The sequence below is a fragment of the Balaenoptera ricei genome, chromosome 6, assembly GCF_028023285.1.
Source record: "Balaenoptera ricei isolate mBalRic1 chromosome 6, mBalRic1.hap2, whole genome shotgun sequence".
NCBI lineage: Eukaryota > Metazoa > Chordata > Mammalia > Artiodactyla > Balaenopteridae > Balaenoptera > Balaenoptera ricei.
Window position 1 is genome coordinate 70,110,022 of NC_082644.1, and position 22,975 is coordinate 70,132,996.

General features: G+C 41.8%; 1 protein-coding gene across 5 annotated transcripts in view; it reads right to left on the reverse strand.

Annotated features, from left to right (window-relative positions):
* Positions 1–22,975, reverse strand: part of SMARCA2 (SWI/SNF related, matrix associated, actin dependent regulator of chromatin, subfamily a, member 2) — a 176,318-nt gene that overhangs the window by 131,554 nt on the left and 21,789 nt on the right. For all 5 annotated transcript variants that reach the window (XM_059924827.1, XM_059924823.1, XM_059924825.1 and 2 more), the window contains exons 4-8: positions 19,868–20,257; positions 12,771–13,026; positions 5,859–5,985; positions 3,700–3,873; positions 2,411–2,584 (exon numbers count right to left, since the gene is read on the reverse strand). In XM_059924827.1, coding sequence (XP_059780810.1) covers positions 2,411–2,584; positions 3,700–3,873; positions 5,859–5,985; positions 12,771–13,026; positions 19,868–20,257 — 1,121 coding nt within the window. The remainder of the gene's footprint in view (positions 1–2,410; positions 2,585–3,699; positions 3,874–5,858; positions 5,986–12,770; positions 13,027–19,867; positions 20,258–22,975) is intronic.

Here is a 22,975-nt window from a genome sequence, read left to right on the forward strand (position 1 = left end):
CACGGCAAGGTCAACACACATAACCATGCTATTTATGTGGTGTGATCAAGCACTCTGAGCCAACTTTTCATTCTTTTGTGTTTCTTTAACTGCGCAAAAAGTGTTAAATTTGAGGATTCACCATCTGAAACTTATTCTTAACTTTATACTTTGGAAAGTGTCAAATATAATCAAAAGTAGAGAAGGTAGTATAATCTCTCATATAACCAACACCAAGTAACAAAAATTAACTCCCCATGACTCCCGTTTGTTTCGCTGCAGCCCTTCCCCCACCTCCTCCCTGCAATCCCAAACTGGATTGTCCCGAAGCAAATTCCAGACATAATAGCTTTTCATTCATAAATATTTCAATAAGTACTTCCAGAGGCAAGGAACTGAATAGGTTTTGAACAAATAACTTCTTATACTTAAAAGCATTACAAGGACTTCCCTGGTGGCGCAGTGGTTAAGAATCCGCCTGCCAACGCAGGGGACACGGGTTCGAGTCCTGGTCTGGGAAGATCCCACATGCCGCGGAGCAACTAAGCCCGTGCGCCACAACTACTGAGCCCGCATGCCTCAACTACTGAAGCCCGCACGCCTAGAGGCCGTGCTCCGCAACAGAGAGAAGCCCGCGCACCACAACCAAGAGTAGCCCCCGCTCGCCGCAACTAGAGAAAGCCCGCGCTCAGCCACGAAGACCCAACGCAGCCAAAAATACATAAATAAATAAATAAATAAATTTATAAAAAATGTGGTTGATAGGAAAGGTCACACTGGGAGGGATTTTGGTCACAGGTCGGCACTGCATGATGGGCCCAGATGACTGGAGACAAGTCATTAGCACCGGAAGCCTAATAGTGCTGAGCCATAAAACAGACACAGTACTTCCCACTTCTACCTCCTGTTAAGCAACATTATGAGCTTACATGGAATAAAAACTGATGCCCTCTGGGTCATTTCCAGAGAAATCTTTTTATACATCCCAATAAAAGGACATCTCAAAGATATCTTCCTCACGTGATGCAGGATAAAAGGGACAGACTGCAAAATCTTTAAGAGGCAGCTGCTTACAGAGAAGCTTAGGTTTTTCAGTCCAGGGGTGTCCCTCCAGCATTTGCCCGAGTGACAGCAGCCTTGTCACTCCGTCTGGCTGCTGTCTGCCCCGTGGATGAGCATGAACCTCAAATGCTATTATAACTGTAATTGCTTTTGGTTATGGTTGATCTCACTTGAAGAAAGAATGATAAAAAAATAAACTTCAGTGTCTCTGTTATCTGTATATTCCATCATTTAATTGCGAAAATTAATGATTTGCAAATGCCTAATCATTAGTGTCAAGCCAATCTGTTACTGAAGTTCTAATACAGTTTCACTTCAGTTGAATCAGACAAATTTGACTGCTCCCTGCTCAAACTACTATAAAATGGTCTCCCCAGTTAGTTAGCCATCTCTTAGTCCCCTCCCTCCCAAAAAACGAGAGGGAGGCAGGAGAAGGTGGTAAGATTTAGTAGACCCCGGACACAGAGCCTTTTAAAATATGGTGTTCACTCTCCGAAATCCAAAAAACTTAATGACAAAAAAACGCAAACCATAATACCAGCCAGGAAGACTATGTCATTTGGAATTTTCCAGGGACATAAATATGGGTTGAGGCTAATGATTTTATCTTCATCCAATACCCAGGCATTACATCCCAGATAGAATCTGCAGGTCTCCTATCAATATACATTACACACACTTTTCTAAAATCCACGGTGTGCTCTGAGGTCCGATTCCAAAAATAAATGGCCAATAAACTCAAATACCAGTGATATAAACCAATTCCTTCTGTGTTTATATATCCATTAAAAAGTAACACTGGAAATGAAATGACCCATGAATAGCCTTTGACAATAACACAGCTATAATCAAAAAGGCAACTTTTCAAAATTAACTTAAAAATCACTTTTTAAACTGTTAGAGAAAAATTTCTGCCAGAATTTTGAAGCACCAGCGGCTTCAAAAAAAGAGAACTTCTTAGATTCCAAGACACAACTTCATGAGATATTCATTCAAAACAACTTGTGTCATTAGTCTCAAAGAGGCAACACTTTAAAAAGAACTGCCGTTTCTGTCCTTCCAGGTCTGGTGATCAAAACTCCTGCAAAATATAGTTACCTGCCCTTATGTAAAAAGCTATCATCGGAATAACAGTGCCACCCTAGGACATGGAAACACTATACTCATCAGTGGTGACCCGAGATTTGTGGCACTGCACTGTCTAGGAAAGGGAAGATATTTTTACTCCATCCCTGTGAAGTTCAAAGGAATGGATTAGTATATTTGATAAGCAGCTTTTACTCTCTGCTACTACAGCATGTTTAACATTCTCAGTGCAGATGGCTGTGAGGGGAGCATTTTCCTGGGTTCCTGTAGGCAGGCCCCTTACCATCAATCTCCGCATTCTCTCCTTTTCGATCCGCTCGGTCTCCTTCTTCTGTTCCCTTTCAGTGTTGGCGTGCCAAGTGGCCACTGCTTTGGAAAGCTTCTGGATCTTCCCGGCCACAGACCGATGGTACTCCTTAAAATCTTTTGCATGTTGCAAAATACTGTTCAGGTATTCCTAAGGGATCCAAAGCGGGGAGAAGAGAAGGCTTAAAATTCAGTTCCCGATGTCGTTTGAGGTTTCAACATAGTCCAGGGAAACTCTGTGCATTGAACAGCCATGGGGGACTAGAATCTATTTTGGGACAGGTGCCCTGGTGTGTCTCCAGAGCTGAGGTGTGGGCTACGTGGTGGTGGGAAAGATGACCTCTCAAAGTTTGTCTTGGTGCCAGCCGGTGGAAGAGAAGCCTCCCCGGCCTTGAGGGTGTGGCCACGTGAAAATGGAAAGATCAAAGGTTCAGAGAGACCTACAAAACAGTGATGATAGAATTTACAGCAAATCACTCCCAGATAAACCTCAGGGAGACGGGTGTTTCCAGTGAGAAGCGTGTTACAAAAGTAGCGTTTCTTCTGCTCTCACTTAAATACCTTAGAATTGTCCCTCAAAAAAAGTTTTATAGGAAGCTAAAATTGCCATACATCTTTTGTATCCACTTTTTAAATAAAGAAGGGGAAACTTATAACCTTATTTACGCTTAAGTCCAACACTTTTCAAAACAAAACTTAAATCAAGGCACTAAATGAAGCACAGAAAAACAAATAAAATTCACAGGATTAAAACACGAGATCAAATCCTACATCAAAATATGTCCAAATCCCTAGAAAGGAATGTTTTAAAATATCTGCCCCTGTGAAACCTTCAGCTGGGCCCTTGAAAAGCCCAGGATACTATATTTATATCCGGGATAAAAATAACTGTTTGCCCTCTTCTTTCCAAGTTCCCTCTTCCCCAGGACTTTGTTCTAGGAAACCCGCCTGTGCCTACCCAGTCGGCAGTATCCCATGGGGTGATGAATATGACACCTGATTGGAATTCAGAAAGCAGGGTCCCCCCCACCCCCTTATCCTGTACTGACCGTTCGCGTGTCCTTGCGGAGGTCACCTACCACTCTGGCTGGGCCTAGGCTTCCTCATCTATGAAATGGTGTGGTTGGACTACGTAAGCTCCCAGGATCCTCTCCGTGATGTCCCCACTGCCCACAGCTGTCCATTTTTCAGTGGTTCTGACTCCGCCCACTTTCTCGGTTAGCACCTCTGTCGACGGCGGGGCACCCAGAGCCCAGGCCCAAGTACCTGGTGCTTCTGCCGACGCTTCCTCTCCTGCTCGATCTTCTGCTGCTTCTCCAGCTTCTCCGTCATGCGGGCTTCCCTCAGGGTCTGGCGCTTGCTCCGTTTGTATGCTTTGGAGTTGAGGGCCGTCTCCAGGGTCGTGTCCCGTCGCATGCAAGCCACTACCTCCTGTCTCAGCTGTCAAGAGGGGAGCAGTTAGAACACCTCCCCAGACGGAGGCCAGACCCCCGTCGTCCCCTGCCCTCCATTTAGTGGAGCCGAATGGTGACTCCCTGAGTTTCTCCATCACAGTTGGCCTTTTAGTAAACAAAGGGACTACATCATGCTGAATGTATATGGTATTTTCAAAGACGCTCTAAGTTTTCTTTCCAAAAAATTCAGAGAGGAAGCAAGTACGGCACTGTTAACAGTAAAGAAAATAAATCAGTAAGTAAGTAGAGGATGTCTTGGCTTTTAAATAAATTGATTCACTCTATTTAATTATCCTAATGATATTAATTAGATCATAAGCTTTTTACATTTTTTTACTTCATTTTAAGTGCCATGCTAACTTTCTCTTTGTGCTTAAAGATTAACGTGAACAATGCTGGGCAAAAAAGAATAGAAGAATTACTTCCTGCTCATGTGAAGTAGCTGCAGATATGCAAACAGTGCTAATTCATCGTCTCATATAAAAGATGGGAAATACTAGTTTGGGCTTCCTCCCACTCCTAACAATGATATTCTTTGCAAGATACTTAATTTTTTTTTTTTACTGTATTATGGACTTCTTTTAGATCAGAAATACAGTATTTCATTCATATTGTATGTTACGTGGTGGTAAAAGGTGGGGGGGTGGAAACATGCACTGAAATAGCAATTCGATTGAATCTGAAATCAGCATCCATTACAGCTAATTTCATTGGAAAACTTCACAGGTAACAGATTTTTCAATAATATGAAGCAAAAATCAGAAACCAATCAGAATCCAGCATAGTGAAGCTAATTTGAATATAATCTTATTCCTGAAAATACTCATTTAACAAAATTTTATTAAACAGCTTATCAAGGCATTTTATGAAGTTACCTGTAAGAAAGAAGCAAATGGAGCGCAGAAAGTTTTTTTTTTTTTTTTCCTTTCTTTTTTTGTTTTTAATTTAAGCTCTAATCTACTCTCACAAACCTACAGTCAAGTAGCCGCCAGCCACCATGACGCCCCTCTTGTAATATTATAACCAACAAGGCAAAACGTATTTCCAAGTTCATATGACAATAGCAAGAGGGTTGGCCTTGTGATTTTACTCACATCCTCCAATAGACCAAGTCATGTAATTCAGTACTTCCAAACTACTTTCAGTCATTAATTATTCATTTTTGCATGCCCCGAGATCTTCACCAAACAAGCCCGTCTGAGTGGTGAGGAAGCATTCCTTTTCCCCTTTGGCTAAATGCCGCTGTGTGACGACCAGGGGACCTGAAGCTTTGGAGTACAGAAGGCAAAACTCGCCAAAGTGAAAATTAGCTCTACTTCATTCCACTAGTCTCCTACTGATTTAGCAATTATAAAATAGATCGCTATGCTAGCCTTCCTTAATCAGTGACTACTAAGACCATAGCAAGAACAAGAGATACAAATTCACTGATTAGTCAAATATGGGGGTCTGATGTGATGAAATGCTCCAAAAGTAGGTGTTGACGAATAATCAACAGTTACAAACCAGTTTTATGTATTTCTATAAACAATGAGCTATTAATTTAGTTGAGTGGCTTTCATATTTGTTAAAATGATTTTCATAGTCACGGCTAGGATTTTACATTTCTCTTTACAAAGAAGCTCTGATCTATCACCTTCCTGTTTTTCTTTGAAACCATAAAGGCAAACATGAGTTATCCCATCTGTTCTCAAGGTTTCATCTACAGTAACAAAATGCCATAACTCTGACTTTGGAAACCATGATATGGAAGAAAAAAATGTCTCTGATGTACAGAAGAGAAAAATAGAATAATAAGCAGTTAGTCTTCATTACTTTTAGCTCTGTGCTGCTGGTCGAAAAGATACAGTCTTTTACTAAGTTTATATCTTTATAACAATATTGAACAGACTTAAGGAAACACACAGATCACACTCTGGAACAATTATATTTATTTCCTGCACCTCAGATGTGCTGGGGAAAAGGTATTACCTGACGCTGGAAATTGAGTAACCGAAGTGCTTTCAGTTCCACAGTTGCTTTGGTTCGTAAATCTGGTGGCAAAGAGCCAGGGAGATTTTCCAGTTCCTGTATCCTATGGGCTATGCGAGCCTGAAGTCTAACGGAGATAATAAAATGGGGGAGGGGGAAGGTGGAAATATACATTACAGTCTAGTCTTAAATGATAGACAACAACCTTAGGTTTAAGTTCACCTTCCAGATACTGACGGCCGATTTCTGATACCCAACTAGATTATCTGATGTTAAACAGAGAAAAGCTACCTTTGCATTAATGCAGACAGGTGCTATATTACTTAACACTTTGGCCTTCTTCACAACCTCTCTCTAACAGCCAGGAAGGAGGGCTCAGAATACATCCAGGAGGAAAGTCAAGCCCCATGGCTCCCTCCGAAGAGAGAGAGAAAATGAGACAGGAAAATCTGACTTGCTCCCGAACGCCTGGCCAACCAGAGTACAGAGCTGAGACAACGGAGTTCTCTTTCTAACTTCTAGTTCTGTCCTAAGGCAACGGGGCCATTTGCCCTCCTTGCCAAGATGCTGACGATGACAGCCAGTAAAGCTGAGTGAACAAGAGCAGTTTTAGGTGCTGAGGCCACAGAAACCAGCCAACCCAAAACATTCAGAGAGAGAGAGAGCGGGCTACCAGCCACAACCATTTCCTCTGCAAGCAGTGCTTGCTTGAGAAAAGAAAAGGCAAATTAAGCATTTAAAAAAATCAGGTTTGGAGCAGCAGTAAATAGCAAACAGTTTTTAAAAACTAAGAGTTTCCAGAAAAGGACTGCCGAGGAGTCTTATTCTGGACATCATCAAAAAATAGAACTATAGGTACTTCCTCACAAGAGAGGCAGAAGAGAAAATAAAAGACTTCCTACTTTATTCATTTGGGATACTATTACTGTTAGTCATAGAAACTGGTTTTAGGGTTCACCTGGATCCTATTCTTACAAATAATTACATGCTATCTAAATCTATTTTTAGAATGACCTCCCCCCAGATTTGGGGCAAAACTGTCTTGGAATAGATTTCGACAAAGAAAGAACAGTAAAAGGTAGTAAGTTAAACTAAACTAATAGTAGCTACACTAAGTTAGGTGCATTTAAAGCACAATCTAATTGTCTCTCTCTCTCTCTCTCTCTCTCTCACACACACACACACATGCACACACACACACACACACACACACACACACACACACCCCTCTACAAGGTAAATGCACCATTTTATTGAAGAGAAAACTGAAGTTGTTCAGAGATATTAAGAAACATGTGGACTTCATAGAGCCAGTAAAGGAGAGAGCCGAGGCTGGAACCCTCACTGGCCTGACACAAACACCACTGCAACGATACTGCAGATAAGTAAAATATACTTTCTAACTGCAAACTCCCTTGGAACTCAACTATAAAAATTGATAATTAAAGATTCTGTTAAAAATTAATATTATGCTTTTTTCAACCTTTATGATGCTGTCTGTTGATATGAAAAAGTAAAACCTTCTGTGACTTAGATGTTGCAAAATATCTTAATAGTTCATATAGCCCAAATATCAAAATGAGGGCATTTTAAAAAACTTAACAGTTGTTTGCTTTGGTAGAGAAAGAAAATATCATCTTTTTCAAAACTTTAAAAATGATAGTAAGGGTAATGCATCATTTTTCACTGACTTCATTGACAATAATATTCTGATAGATTCCTCTTTTATTTGGTATATACGTGTTATTAATTCTGATATACTAAATGATTTATCATCATAATGTGTTATTACTAATATTATTGTTATTGTGTGTTATTTCAACTATGCATACCAACACAAACAATAGTACTTTTAAGTGGTTTAACCATGCAACAGACTAAAAATGTGTTAGCTCAAGCAACAGCAACAAACGTTCATCAATTTATTCTCTTGATCAAATTATTCAGACTCTCCCAGCTTTCTTCCACATTCCTTTTACTATTGATACTCATGGGATTCTCACAGCAGTTTAAAATTTTTCTCTGTATGAAACAAACCTTTACTTTCTTTATCCAATTCAATTTCTTAAATACGCACATAACCAAAAATTCCCAAATACAGCAACAGGTGATGGATCTTAACAATTAGGATATTAAGAGAAAAATCTATTACATATTTTTCTCAAATACATAATTTAAAGGGAAAAAAACTAAACCAAAACAATTTTACTTGTGTAGCGTTAAGGCCATACTAAAGGAAATTTAGATACTACAGCAGGGTGAGATATGGTTATTCTGCTTCCTTGGTTCTAGATTTATTGCAGACCCTTTTCATTTGACTATCCCAGAACTCAAACTATCCCTTGGTATTGTGTTTTACGCTGTTTGACAAAGTGGGTCAGGTGCTACATAAGAGGAATGGCTGCTTTTTCCTTAATCATCTAAAGGACTATGGAACTAGGCCTAAATAAATAATCTTAGGACAACTGGCCTGACCGTGTAGAGACTAAATCACACTGAACTGGGAGGGGGGGAGTTGGAGAGCGGAGAGGAGAAGTTGGGAGGTGGGGAGGTGCGGAGTGGGGTAGATGGAGCCTTGGCTGACTTGGGCATGGGAGGGGGTGAGGGGTTGGGAGGGGTGCACTTCTTCCTGAAATGACTGCTTCCCCAAAGGGCCTAGTAATTTGTCAGTGAATTTCAGATTCCCCAGCACAAAAGAATCTTTCTTTTATGAAAGGGAGGCAAGAAGTTCAAAGTGCAAACGTGCAAACTATAGGAGAAGAGGAAGGGGAGATTCCAAAGTAAAATTGTATGCATTCGATTCAGCACACAGTGTGTGTGTGTGGGGAGTAGCAAAGGTACAGGAGGGGCTTCTTTTTACGTACAGAATTTTATCTGCGTGTGTGTGGTGGTCAATAGAAATCTTCGTTTTAAATAATGCGCCTCTCCAGACAATTTCATCTTCCCATCAGTGGGATTCAGCAGGTAGCCCGATAAGGAGATTCAGGATTCTAAACTTCCCGAAACAACAACAGATGTAATACTGCATAACTGCGGGAGACTCATTTAGGGTCCTCACGGGTACAGAAAATTGAAGCAGAATTAGGTCGCTCAGGTTTTTCATACGGATTGAACAGTAAATCAAGAGGGCTTACTGTTCTGACAAGAAAAAGAGTTCCATTAAAGGCGACAGATATTTGTTCAGGTCCAGAGGAGAAGTTTATGATTCCTGTAGGAGAGTTATTTGAACAGAAAATGACACTGGTACATTTTGTTCCTTCCAGGAACTGAGTGACACTCTTTAAAAAAGAGAGAGAGGGAGACTGACTTTTGGCAACTCTGCTGATGAAGTGGCTCTTGGTGATTTCTAAGAAGGAATTCTCAGGGTTGTAATGGAGACCAGGGCAGGACAAAAAACACGGTAACGGACTATGCTGGCTTCCTGAGGCAAGGAGGCTATACTACTGTTTTCATACTAAATTCTGACTTGACACCAAAGAGGGCTCACATAATTCAAAGATGCTCTTCTGACATAAACTCCTTTCAATGTGAAATATATTTCTTTCTCACGCAAACATCTGTGTAATTTACATGCTAACATGATAATTCGGGGAGCACTTCTGACCAACCCTCTAACCCTTGATGGAAGAACTGAAGTTAGGCATGTTGACAGGGCAAAAAAAGCATGCCAAAACACCCAAAAAAAAAAAAAAAAAAGTCACTGACACTTACTACAGAGAAAAGCAGTACAGTTCCATCATGAGAAAAAGATGGCCTAAAAGAAAGGATCCAATTTAAATGAGAACAAAATATTTTTAACTGAAGAGCTTGTATAGCACTGAGGCAAAGTGTTCATATGCAGAAACTTATTTATGCTATTACTGAAAAAAGAAGATCAATTTGTCAAAATTCTGATTTTATGAGGAACAAGGAAAAGCAGCCAAGTGACTTAAAAGTAAAAAAAATTAAGATTCTGACAATTTCCTTTCAATTTTCATAGACAAGGTAAGTGATATTACAACAGTCAAAGAAACGAACATCTGTTAAAGAATTTCTGACAGGTGATTTTTGCTCAAACCAAGTTTATGAAATTATAAAAGAGACTTTTTTTTAAAGACCTTGCTCAAATCCTCAATCAGGAGACAAAGATACACTGGACTCTTCCTATCAGGGCTAAAGGGTAGTAAGCCGTTCTCTCAAAGAGGGGCAGAAGGAGAAGAGTTTTTTAGCTGTCTTTGACAAGTGCCTAAGGGACTTAATCTAACCCTTTTTAAGGGATAAATATAACTAATCTCTGCAGTTGGACAATTTATCTTCATATAGGCAGAAGCCAGCTACTGCTCTATAACTGAAGAAGACAAAAGATGCCCCTACAAAACCCTGCCAGTGTAAACCTAAGCTTCTTCTCAAGATGGCCATGGGAAACTTCAGGCCAAAAGACCCACCAGCTTTTTGAACCCAGGCTTGCCAAATCAATCACTTCAAAAGCCAGGCGGCTTAACAAAAGAGGAGACATTGGGGCTTCCCTGGTGGCGCAGTGGTTAATAATCTGCCTGCCAATGCAGGGGACACGGGTTCGAGCCCTGGTCTGGGAAGATTCCACATGCAACGGAGCGACTAAGCCCGTGCGCCACAACTACTGAGCCTGCGCGTCTGGAGCCTGTGCTCCGCAACGGGAGAGGCCGCGACGGTGAGAGGCCCGCGCCCCGCGATGAAGAGTGGCCCCCGCTCGCCGCAACTGGAGAAAGCCCTCGCACAGAAGCGAAGACCCAACACAGCCAAAAATAAATATAAATAAATAAATAAATTTATTAAAGAAAAAAAAAAGAGGAGACATTTATCAAGTAATAATAATAATATAAAAAATAGACATTCCACCACCTTCTGCAATGCTTATAATTTAAAAGATACTGATAGATACTTTTTTTTTAATTGACACAGGTGTGGAGGACAAAAGCTTTCCACACACTGAAATAGGCTAAATAGTACCAATTAATACTGAATACTTTGGGAGACCATCCATTAAGATCATTTTCAAAAAAAGTGCTAAAATGAGCTCATTACAAGAAAGGCCTGCAAATACAATTCTGGTAAAAACGAAAAAAGAAGGTTTAGGAGTCAGTAAGCGTGTACACGCACACACACACACCCACAACATAGGATGAATAAGGGGGAAAAAATCCGGATGTATTTCTAGATATAGTGTCTGTGTTACGAGGGTAGTTCATGTGATTTAACAAATAGGACTGGTAGCTCTGTACCTTCAAGGTGGGAAAAAAAACGTTAGCTTTTAGGAAGTCAGAATTTCAGAGTAACCAAACGATACCACTCTATCCCATTTACTGTCTTTAAAAAAAAAAAGACTTTTGATTTTTTTATTCAATAGCAACATAAAGAAAGGACTGCATTATGAATACAGTTTTTCTGCCCCAAATGAGTACACAGTGCTAATATTTGACTTTTATACCACACTGCGATTATTCACCCAACAGAATCTGCCTATCAACACTGAAATATCAATTGATGATGAGTATCTAGCTCTCTAGGGGCACGTGAAAAGCTGAAAACAGAAACATAAAAGCTCTTAATTGAGGATTAGTAATAGCAGTGAGAATAAAGTTATACTCTTCATCCAAAAAGCGACACACGTTTAATGGCAAGTTACTCTGATTTCTTTCAAAGTAACTCTTAAAGCTGGTAACTTAGTATTTTAATATAATAACAGATAAGTCACGTGTTTTCCAATAAAGAGTAAGGTAATGTTTTTAAAGGGCTCCTAGACATTATTTACTAACATCCCCTATAATTTTTAAGCCCTAATTGTCTTTTAAATTAAATCATACTTGGGGAATAATAATAATAGCTAATATGTATTGAAAGTCCTTGTATCATTTTATCTTCTCCCTACAAAAGATACTTTAATACCCTCTTTTAACATAGGAGGAAACTGAGTCACAGAAAAGCGATGTAACTTGAGGAAGGCAACACAGCTAGTTAGTGACAGAGCATGCTTTCTGGCTAACTCCCAAAACCGTGATCTTAGTTTCATCTTATCTTGACTCAGTACTTACTGGACTCTCTTTTTGGTTGACATTAACCATGTATGTCAAGGATCTGCTAACTACAGCCTGCGAGCCAAACCCTGCCCATAGCCTGTTCTCGTAAATCAAGTTTTACTGGAACACAGCCAACAGGCTGCTTTCACACCATCAGGGCAGAGCTGAGTAGTTATGACAGAAACTCTAGGGCCCTTTACAGAAAAGGTTTGCCAATCCCTGATTTAGATAAATGTGCCAAATCAGGTGAAAATGAAGTTTTTGGAGTAAGAGTTTAAATAAGGACCCCATGTGAATACACTTACATAGGGCCTAGCCCAAAAGCTAGACCAAGCCACAGACCAACAAATGCACGAACTCAATCAAAGAAGACATTATATCATGCTACTGAAGTACCGCTTTAGTATCACTAGATGTGTCATTAACCTGAAGGTTAGGCCAACAGAACACTCAACATCTGAGCCGCTCACAGTCACCATTCAAGGACAAACTGATAAACCAGAAGGAAACTGCATAATCTAAGTGTGGGCTGATGGCTTTCTTGGATCTTTAGGAATTCTGGGCTGGACTTTTGATCTTGGCATATCATAGGGGTGGATAAAAGTTTTCTGACTGAATGAGTGAAAAGCACAGTCCTGGGAACCTAGAACCCCCAGAAGAGGGTCCTTACTCCCCACCCCAGTGGCAAAGAAACTCTTCTCTTGAGACTTTGTTCTAAAATCATTCTCAAGCCTGAGTCTTAGCCTCTGCAACTTCCCTTAGGCCTTTCCCTGGCCCCATAGAAAAGAATGACCACAACACCAGGAGACACCGGACCCCCTAGGCTGGGTGGTACCTGCCAGAACACAGCATCTTACCCCCGGGGCAGGTGCATTACCTGTACTCCCGCTCCTGCAGAATCTCCACGGGGTCCAGGCCCTGCGGTTTCTGGACGGGGCTGATCCGGCTCTGCTTCTGCTGCAGCTGCAGGATGGGCGAGGGCTGCCCCGGGGCCGGCTGCGGCACCGAGGGCCCGGGCACCGCGGCCGCGGGCGGCGGCGCTGCTGCAGGGGGCGCGGGCGAGGGCCGGCCGCTGGGCGCGGGCACCGGCAGCTTCTGCGGGGGGCTCGGGCCGCTCAGCTCCGGCCCCGGGCCTGTGGGACAAGAGCGACATGGGCAGCTCGGGAGGAAAGGCACCCCTTGGCCATACCCGGCCTGCCCGCTGCCCCCTGGGAGCCCGGCGATGGGGACAAGTAAAGGTCTCACGAGAAGAAAACAGGAGGGAAGGGAGGAAGATGAGGAAGGCGGGAGGGGAAAGGAAAGGGGAAAAAGAAAGGAAAAAGAAAAAAAAAAAAGAAGCTGGCATCTATCCCAAAGGGAAATGGCCCAAAAATGACTCTTAGGTAATAAACTGATTAAGCAATGGACAGCCAGCTTTTAGTGTAGGTCTACAGCGGGGTTTTTAAAAATAATTCCAGGTGCATTCAGGGTTCTGAAAAAGCAAGGGAGTCACCCACCAGTCGGATGCAATTTGGGTGTGGTCCCAAAATCACGTTTCGCAAACTACACCACAAGCCCCCTCCATCCCAGCGTGGAAGAGCCCTGCTGTTAGAACCCACGCTTTACAGATACAGGCAGCAGCTTGCCGGTCCTCTGACATGAGCTAAAAGGGGCACGCATTTTCCCTTAATGACCTATAAACTGTATTTCAGGCTTCATCAGTGCATCTAGGGAACTTTAATTTTTTACTACATATTAGAAAATATTTCTGAAAACATTCAGTGCAGGGGGGAAAAAGAATCTGCTCATTCCACCTAAGAAAACTTAGCAAATATTAACATTCAAGAGAGCATTTTTCTCATGTTATCAGAATAAAGGGATACGCAATCATTAAGCTTATCAAAATGCACTTAAGCTAATTTAAAGCAATTTCCCACATTAAACTTCAGGAGTTTAAATTGAATGCTAGGTCTGGACCTAAAATAAGAAGTGTTCCATCTCTCCTCTTAGGTGAATTTTTACTTACTTCAAAGTTATAAATAAAATTAGTGATGCTACCAGAGGGGTTAGTAAATTTAAAAAAAAAAAAAAATCTCAGTAAGCAGATGTTAAAACCTCTCATGGGCATTCTTCCAAGTGTTTTCTATATCTTTCCGGAGAAATATTAAAATTATTAAATGGTAACAAAACTAATCATCTCTACACTTCAGAGCGACTTAATAATTAACCATACAAAGACATACATTATGAAAAAGTAGACACATTTATTCAATTTCCAGCAAACACCAGTTAGAAGTGGGCTTAAATGACAATGCAAGGATAGCAAACATTCTGACAGGAGGAATGGGAAGAGTTAGAAGAAAGTGCTTAGGAAACTGCAGTGTGTGTAAGCGTGAGTATATGTGTCTGTGTGCATGTGTGTGTGTAGTGTTGTTGGTCTTTTGTTCACTTCCTTCTGAAATTAGGTAAAACTTTCCCAAAGACCTAGGGCTAGTTAAGACTTCTTGAGGTAATCTGTAGCCCTTGCTATAGGATTGATGAAAAGTTCTGGAGGGAAAAATGCATTTCTGTTTTTTCTGTTTTAGGCACTGTAGATGTACTATTATAATAAATAGATTCTTTTCAGCTAAGTACATTCTGATTTTTTTTCTGAATGGGAGGTCTTTTACATAATGCATAGCTTTTCATAATATTTCAGATTTAGTTTCTTTCATCCATATGTAAGAAACCAATTTCTAAACATTAAATCTTAAGGTTGTTAAGCATTGGAATGAGATATGGAGGGACATTTTTGATTATATTTTCCCTCGAGGTCTTTAAAACAGGGTAGATATTTTTTATCTGGGTTGCTTGAGCCAAAAGAGAGGAGATAGAGATTTCTAACAATTACTTTAATTCTCTGTGATTCTATGAATTACCCTAATAAGCTCAAGAAACTGGTAGTTAAAAATATTTGAAGAATTGGTATGAGCATACCAAATAATACATTTAATACACTGAAGCTCTTTAATAAAAAGAAAATCCGGGTCTTACTGATAAGATTAATATCATACTAATTACCCTAAATTCAGTTCTCAAAGTGTTTTTCCTCCTTTCAAAGTTTAAATAAGTCATCAATAAAAGCCATACCAGTGCAATAGTGTACATATTTCACTTACTCTGGGCGTTTTCTTCTTTAGCATCATGGCTTGTAAACACTCATGTAGAAGTGTATGCCAACTCCTCGAGGTATATTCAAGTCACTATTTTTAAAACCATACGATCAAAGGGACGTATCCAGAGCATGTCTGATATCCCTGGTTCCAAATCTAGCCATTTTCAGCCCATGACTGTGAACTAGATCGGATGCATACCCAGCTAGGCTTCTTTAATCCATTAATACAGAGACATCCTTATGTGGTTGAAGGACCCTTAAAATTGAGAAGCCAGAGAGACCCAAATGTGGACTTAGATATTCAAATCTCCAATTCCAAAAGGACTACAACTCCAAAAGATACAAGGTGCACCTTGTCTCTTTCCAAAATAACTGGTAAGTTTCACCTACGGGTTGTGTGAGCCTCAGCAAGTTACTCAGCCCCTGGTGCCTCAGTCTCCTCGTCAGTAGAATGGGGATAATAACAGTACAGTACTCACCTCACAGGGTGGTAGTGAGGATTCAATGAGACAATGGTGGCTATGTGCCCAACCCTCAGCTCTGGTCATTTTTACTGCCACCAAGGACACCAAGGTAAAGAAGCCTAGTTTAATCACTCAGCTTTTCAGAAAACCTCCACCCACAGCAAAAGAAAGGCTTTCAAGGAAATTTGGTACTGTATTAGCCGGAAAATTTGGAAGTGCACTCTTCTAGAGCAAACTTCAAAATGTTTCCACAGTTCAATACAACTCAGCACAAACACTCAGATAAGTCGGCTTGCCATGTGCTTCCTGCTAATTCCCCCATCAGTCACAAGCAAACTCCTTTCTAACTAAAAACTGCAGGTTCATTTACTGCCTGGGTCTACTTTCTCCTCCCTCCAACAGATTATATAAAAACTTCTCTTTACAGAGGCTCGGGGACTGAATGCAGCTTGCTGCAATTAGACATGCCCAGAACACAACTACCTAACCATGAGGTGTTCTGCCTGTCCTTCGGGCGGGCGCTGAGTTGCCTGAATGGATTTTCTCTGTATCAACAGAAAGCATCTCGACAACAGACACTCATGGTCTGCAAAATGATAAGAACTCACGCCCTGGTATCTTCGGATGGAGGACAAATTACATTCTTTAGCTTATCTCCTATTCCCTCGCCAATATAAACAAGTTAGGCTTAATTGTCAGAGGTACAAAATGTGTCTGTTTTCCTGTCAGTCCTCACTTTAGAAGTCAAGGTAGCTACACGCCCTGACTCTCCTGAGGGGTGTCCCACTGCAGCTAAGTGGGGGTGGGGGGGAAGGGATCTTTATTAGATGCCTGAATTTAAGAAACAGGTAAACAAACTTATTAAATTACCTAAGTCTCACATGTACAGAATTTCTGTACAGAGTTCCCACTTTACCTTCTACAGAGAAGGATGTTTATGCAAATAACAGAACAGTCTGTGCATTCGACAAGGATTTAAGTGGTTTCCAGAGGTTGAAAAAAATAAATGTAACAATGATGCTTAAATGAAGCATACAAAGAAATTTTAGATAACTAAGAAAAGGAGAGGGGGAAGCAGGAGAGGGACAAGCACTGAAAAAAATTAGCAATACATCTCTCACTTTCTACCATGAAGGCTTCCCTACCCAATGCAAAAAACCCCAAAACTTTTCAGTTCCTATTTTGAATTTTGCTTTAGTCTCTAAAAAGAAAAATGAATCAAAATTAAAAGAAAAATGCTGGGTTCGATTTGAGTGGAGCCCATAGCAGGCAAGGACCAGAGTTATTTATTTGTTCAGTGCACACTTCTGCCAGTCAAACTGTAATTCTCTGGTGGTGGCACTTTTGGTGAATGATAACTTTGGAGTAGGTTTGAGGCAGATCACCCCAGCCAAAAAGATTCTCTTCACACATGAATGACACTGGCAAATGGGACAAAAGAAAAATGGAAGCACAGCTACCACCAGAGAAGCTGACATACTTAAATTGATTTTTTCCTGAAATATTAGCAGAGGTATTTATAAGCAATCATATTGCTTTATTTAAGAAAAGGAGGGGGATAAACAATTAATACAAGTAATATTAACTTAAAAAACCTTTTTCTTTTGTCTTACTTGGACTTGTCTGAAATACCAATGCAAAAAAAAATAGTGTCTTTGTCAAGTAAGGTCATCATCTCCCTGTGAAATCTGAGATTTGGGGACAAGATCAGCAATGTAACGTCCCTCCCAGTGGCAGGAATGAGTCTGCTCTATTTGAAGAAAGTATCCTCTTTCCTCCTTTATCCATAGCCTCTTTGCCCACTCTGGCAGTATCTGCCCAAATATTTTCATTTCTAATGAAGCCTGACTGCTGGAAATACAAAAGACACGAGCAGTGAGTAACAAAACGAGTTCCCCCTAATGACAGGACCCTGGCGAGGGAAGATGCACGCATTGGGTTAAAAACAAACAAAAAAAATGGAGCCCTCTTCTCTGGAAAGGATCCAGAAAATGCACCCAGGATTGTGTCGGTTAGGATGTGAAGTATTTGTTATATACAAGTGTCCGGATAACTGAAAATCCATCCTTTAAGTTTTACTACGTCATCTGATCTCATTATGGTGACTTTGGCTGAAAGGGTTTCTCAAACGAATCATTTAGCTTGCTGCCTTCTTGAACAATACCCTGGAAACTTTTCCTGTTGTGCGTAGGTCATTTTTAAAAATAACAAGCCTCGCTGAGGTCCATGACGAGGGGATACCCCAGGACAAGCTGCGATGCACGGGGAAGTGTGCCTGTGTGACATGGTCCCTCACGATTACCTTTTGGGAGGCGCAGATTTCGCTCCTTCCACCTTAAACTACCAACAATCTGACTGTGACCATTCAGCCTCTACTGGGAACTCCTTTAGTTAACGCTCCTCATATACTGAGATGCAGGATATCAAGGTCACCAATGTTGCTGACACTGTGTCTAGAGTATGAATAAAAAGGCTCTCAGTAAGGAGCAGAGATCCTTTCCCTTCCTATGCACAGCAGTGAAATGCCTGCACTTGGTACACAGAGCTTGGGACAGAGCCTTTCCCTTGTCGTGAGCCTTTTGGTCATGAAGGAGCCAGGATGGGGAAGGGGGTAAGGCCATGGGCTCTCCAGTCAGACTGCTGGCATTGAATCCTGACTCTCCATACCCCAGATGTGCCACACGTGCAAGGTACTTATTACTGAGCGTGGAGTACAAGGTAAGCTAGCAGGCACTCAGTAAGCACAAGCTACACACATGCATAGACATACATACATTTTTCGCTTCTCTCTGGCTGCATTCCTGAGAGCTAGTTTTTGCACTTTTAAAGCCTCTAAACACACTGAGTGTTCAAACTACCATTTTATGCGTGGTCTTCCTGTACAACATTTTCCGTCTCTGATTTTTGGTCCCATGGGATCCTCCACCGACCAGAGCACTGTGGTTAACACACCGAAACCTAGAGATGCCGCGATACTTTCTTGCTCTTTAAAAAACCATTCCTAAGGCTCCATCTACAATTAACAAGATGAGTTTATCCTTCTAGTAGGCAACTCTTAAGAGTTTCCTCTACCAGAAAAGAAACATTTACAAACTCAGAAGGTAGAATAATTAAAAAAATAATAATAATCTGAACTCTTTCCCTTTGTCTAAGTCCCAAAACCTAAGAAGAAGACCAATATCCCAAACTAGTTGCAGTGATCAGCTGTCAGGGCCTGCCCAAATGAGAGGGAACCATTCACAGGAAAGGGTGTCCATGACAAGGAAGCACCCTGGAATTCAAATTCCCTAAGATTCAAATTCTCTGGAATTCAAAGCTGTGGTAGAATAGAACCATAAACTCTGTGCTTATCTAGCTGCTAACCAAAACCTTCCCAGAGAAAACAACATTCATGGAAGATCATCCTAGAGCCCCTTGGAGCTCTGAATTCTATCAGTGGGATCAAGCCAGACCACCAGAAGGTCGTACAAAGGACTACCTCATCTCAACCCATTATATAATGTCATAGCTTCAGATCTGATGCCAGGGCACATGGGAAATAGGCCATGTGGATTCTGTTACTCTCTTTGTTATGAACAAATGTTACCAATGCCTCTACCATGCAGTGCCCCTTACACTAATAATAACAAAAATTTTAAAAAAAGTTCCCACCTGGGAAAGCTACTTTATACTCTCATGCTAGAAAGGACTCTGTGTCCACTGAGAAGCTGGTAAGCAGCTTCCTTCCGAGTGGTGAGTTATCAGGCACCTGACCCTGTCTCCTTTCCTGACTGCCAGGAAACTCGAGTCACCTTGGAAGCTCAGATGCAGCAGCCCTGAGAGCTCCTGTAGCCCCCCACATTGCCAACCTCCCTGACCTTGATTTCTACTTCCCTTTGTCTCTGATTTTCTACTTGATAATTCCTTTACCGCAGGTATGCTTCTTTGGAAGCCTCCCCAGATACTTTTCACAAAAAGGGACAGATGTAAATAAATAAACAGACACGAAATAGCTCAAGGAGAGCAGATTCGAGACGTGCGTGTTGGCAACGGAACGCACGGGGTGTAGGGGTTCCTAACCTGGGGTGTGCATAGACGGGCTTCCGACAAACCTCGCACCGCTTGAAAGAGAATGCGAAATCACGGGGCTTTTTGCTTATAGCCACAGCTTGTGCCAGCGTCTGCAAAGTTTAAGAAGCACTGCTCTAGGACGTAGGCAGAGGAGACCAAGAAGCGTGGCCAACTAAGTGAAGCAAAGACAAGGGAGCCGGGGAGGTGCAAGAGAAGGCGACGTCAGCCCTGGGCTGATACCACCAGCCCAGCACTTCTGTGCAGTTAGCAGTCCTTCTCGTCCGAGTCGGACCCTCACGTTATTCATTTGGTTGCCTATGAACCTACCAGATGGCCTGCTGTAGTTGACAAGGGCCTGCTGCTGCGGCGGCGGCGGCGGCTGCGGCTGCGGCGGCGGCTGGGGCTGAGGCGCCGCCTGCTGCTGCTGCATGCCCGGCAACGTCCTTTTCCCCTGGACCGCGAGCTGCAGCGTTTCGGGGAGGGGCTGGCCCCGGGCCAGCATTTTGTAAGCTAAAATCTGAGCTCGCAGCTGATGCAGCTGGACGGGACTGAAAGGCGAGGGCCCCCTGCTGGGCTGGCTCATCGCCTGCGGGTCGCCTGGGATGAGGGTCCCTGGCTGGCTTGGTGGCATCTGCGGCGCGGTTGGGCCACTTCCCGATATCGGGCTGGAGACGTGCTCGGGGGCTCCCAGCGGAGACGGGTGCGGCGACATGTAGCCTAGAATGACACACAAAAAGGAGAGGTCACAGGCTGCCCCCCGCGACCCTGAAGGAGAAGCATTCCCGAACGTTTTGATAATTTTCCAGAACACCACTGACGGACAGACATCGAAAGCATAGGTAACTTAATAATTACGGGATTTTATATAACTTAAAACTTACATATATCAAATGTATACATAATTTAAAGAAACAGGCAAAAGTAATTTTAATAATATATAATTTAAATCGACATACCCCAAATATTATCATTTCAAAATATAACAATTATTAAAGAGAGATTTTACGTTCTTTTCTTCCTATTCAGTTACGGCGCTGTCTCCACTGGGACTAACCACATCTCAAGTGATGGACAGCCATATGTGTCCTAGAAAGTCAACTGGTAGTGGCTGTCGTACACCTAAAGGAAGGGCACCAGGGGACAGTATTATACGTTAAAAGTAGCCCGACCTGGAGAACAGAACCTGAAGGTGTCTGCTCTGTCGCAGTGGGGAATGAGTCTCTCATGGGGATATTACTTGGTTTATTATAATGCCCTTTATGAATAATTTGCCATGATTGAGGGCCTCCACTGTTGGAGGCACTAAGCAAGGCATTGTACATACTATTTTAGCTGAGTTCTCCCTGGAAACAGAGACTGACGGAAGGATAGAGCGGAGCTGATTTATCTGGAAGGCGCAGGGGCACTAGCAGGGGTGTGGAAAGGTGCTACGTGGGAGGGATGGCAGCCAGTAATGGGTGCGTGATTAAGCCAGCTGCTGTAGCGGGTACCTGAAGATTAATCTCATGCGCAAGTTCTGGGATAAAAGGCACATAACTTGCCTCCAAATTATCCCAGGGAAGGAGCTGGGGTATTTACACTCCATCACTGGTCACTGGTTATGACTCTGGGGATCATTAGTCCCCGGGGACTTTGCCATGTGTGAGTAAGGTGGACTCAAGTAGACTGAAGGTGAGATGGTAGTCTGGCCAGTGGATATAAGGCTGGTGGGAGCACAGAAATGGTAAGAAGAATTAGAGGGAAGTGAGTGGAGTATACATGTTTCCTACGGTCCTCGCCACATCCCCAGAAGATATGTACCGTCACCTCATTTTTTAAAATGAGGAAAGGGAGGCTCAGCGAGCTAGTGAGTTACCCCAGGTCACACAATCAGATCTTGGTAGCTCCAAGATGCAAACCAAGGTTTGTCTGATTCCAAGGCGTATGCTCTTTCCATGGTCTAATATTAATTTGGTTGTATAAAAATAAATTAAAGCCTTGAAAATTTCAAAAATCTTCTAGAACCATTTACGATACAATATAAAAATGAGAGTAATCTGCTCCGGTTACAAGAGATCTAAATGGGAAATTGAAGAATACTTAAGAAAGAAAAGTCAAAATGCACAAAAATTTCAAGGAACTTATTTCAAGAGATGAACTGTAGAGCCCGGACAAAGAATCCCTAGAAAAACACACGACTGAGCATTGCTGAAGGGAAATCCAAGAGGAAGGAGAGGACAGAGTGGCCTACTGTAATCCAAAAGGTTATCTTCAATTCAAACTGAGTGCTAATTCATCAACTCAAAGGTGTCCTAAGACACAAGTAAAATATTAGATTAAAGGTCTTTGCCTTTAATAAATGCACCTGCATCACACTTATTTTAAAGGTCATCACATAGGTGTTTATTAGGCATCTGCTGTGTGTTTGAACCCCTGTCAAATTTGAGCCAAGACAGCTCTATGCATCTACGTGGAATCACAGAGGCCCAAGAATATCTGACCCACACTGCCTGGGGACTCATCATCACCATCCACACGACTAGAGAAAATAAAGGATACAGTTACTTTTACCTCAAATTGCCATTTGGAGAGGGAAACAAATTTAGCCTGATCCTCTAAGACAAGAGTAGGTTTTGTTCTATCAATTGGTGAGTTGTAGAACTCCATTCAGAGTAATCCTGCCCTGAAGAGAAATGGAAAAACTGCTAACTCATTCCCCAAATCCCTACTCTATAAGGGAGCACAAAAATCACACAGCCATTAGGATTCTAGTTGGTCATAAAAGTTAGCCAAGAAAAATGCCCCTGAAATCAGCCTGCAAGACAAGCAGAAATTTAAATCCCAGGATGTTGTTATTTATAACAATAAACATTTAGAGAATATCGATAACATACACTTAACTTCACCATTAACATTCTTCCTTCTTAATGAGGTTAACATTCACCTCCTATTTGTAATGCTGGTGCAAAATGGTAGTTTGTTCGTTAGGAAAGCACCTTCCTGACACCTTTTTGACCAACCCTGCATCTACCACTGGAGGAAAAACTTCCTACTATAGTTACTGACATTTTCATGGTAGAAGGGATACAACCAGGTGTTAAAATGGGTCATGTCTCCTGCCTTCTGGTCCATCCTCCTTCCTGAGGACATCATCAATCATAGCTTACCCATGATAAATCACAGGATGCCTAATACAACAGACCAAAACATTAGACAATCCAATCTAAATGCAACTGTGTAACGCTGTTCATCAGATCGCTCTTTTCAGCTATGAACTCCTGGCAAGGCAAAGTTACGAAGATGAGACAGTTACATTAAGTACAATAATTCACTTTACCTCACATTTGCTAAGAAACTAAGAGTGGAGTAAAAATCATTTTCCAGAATTAATCAATACAACAAAATTCTCCCTCAAATGTGGAAAGAAGAAGAAACTGGGGGTGGGAAAATTTGCTG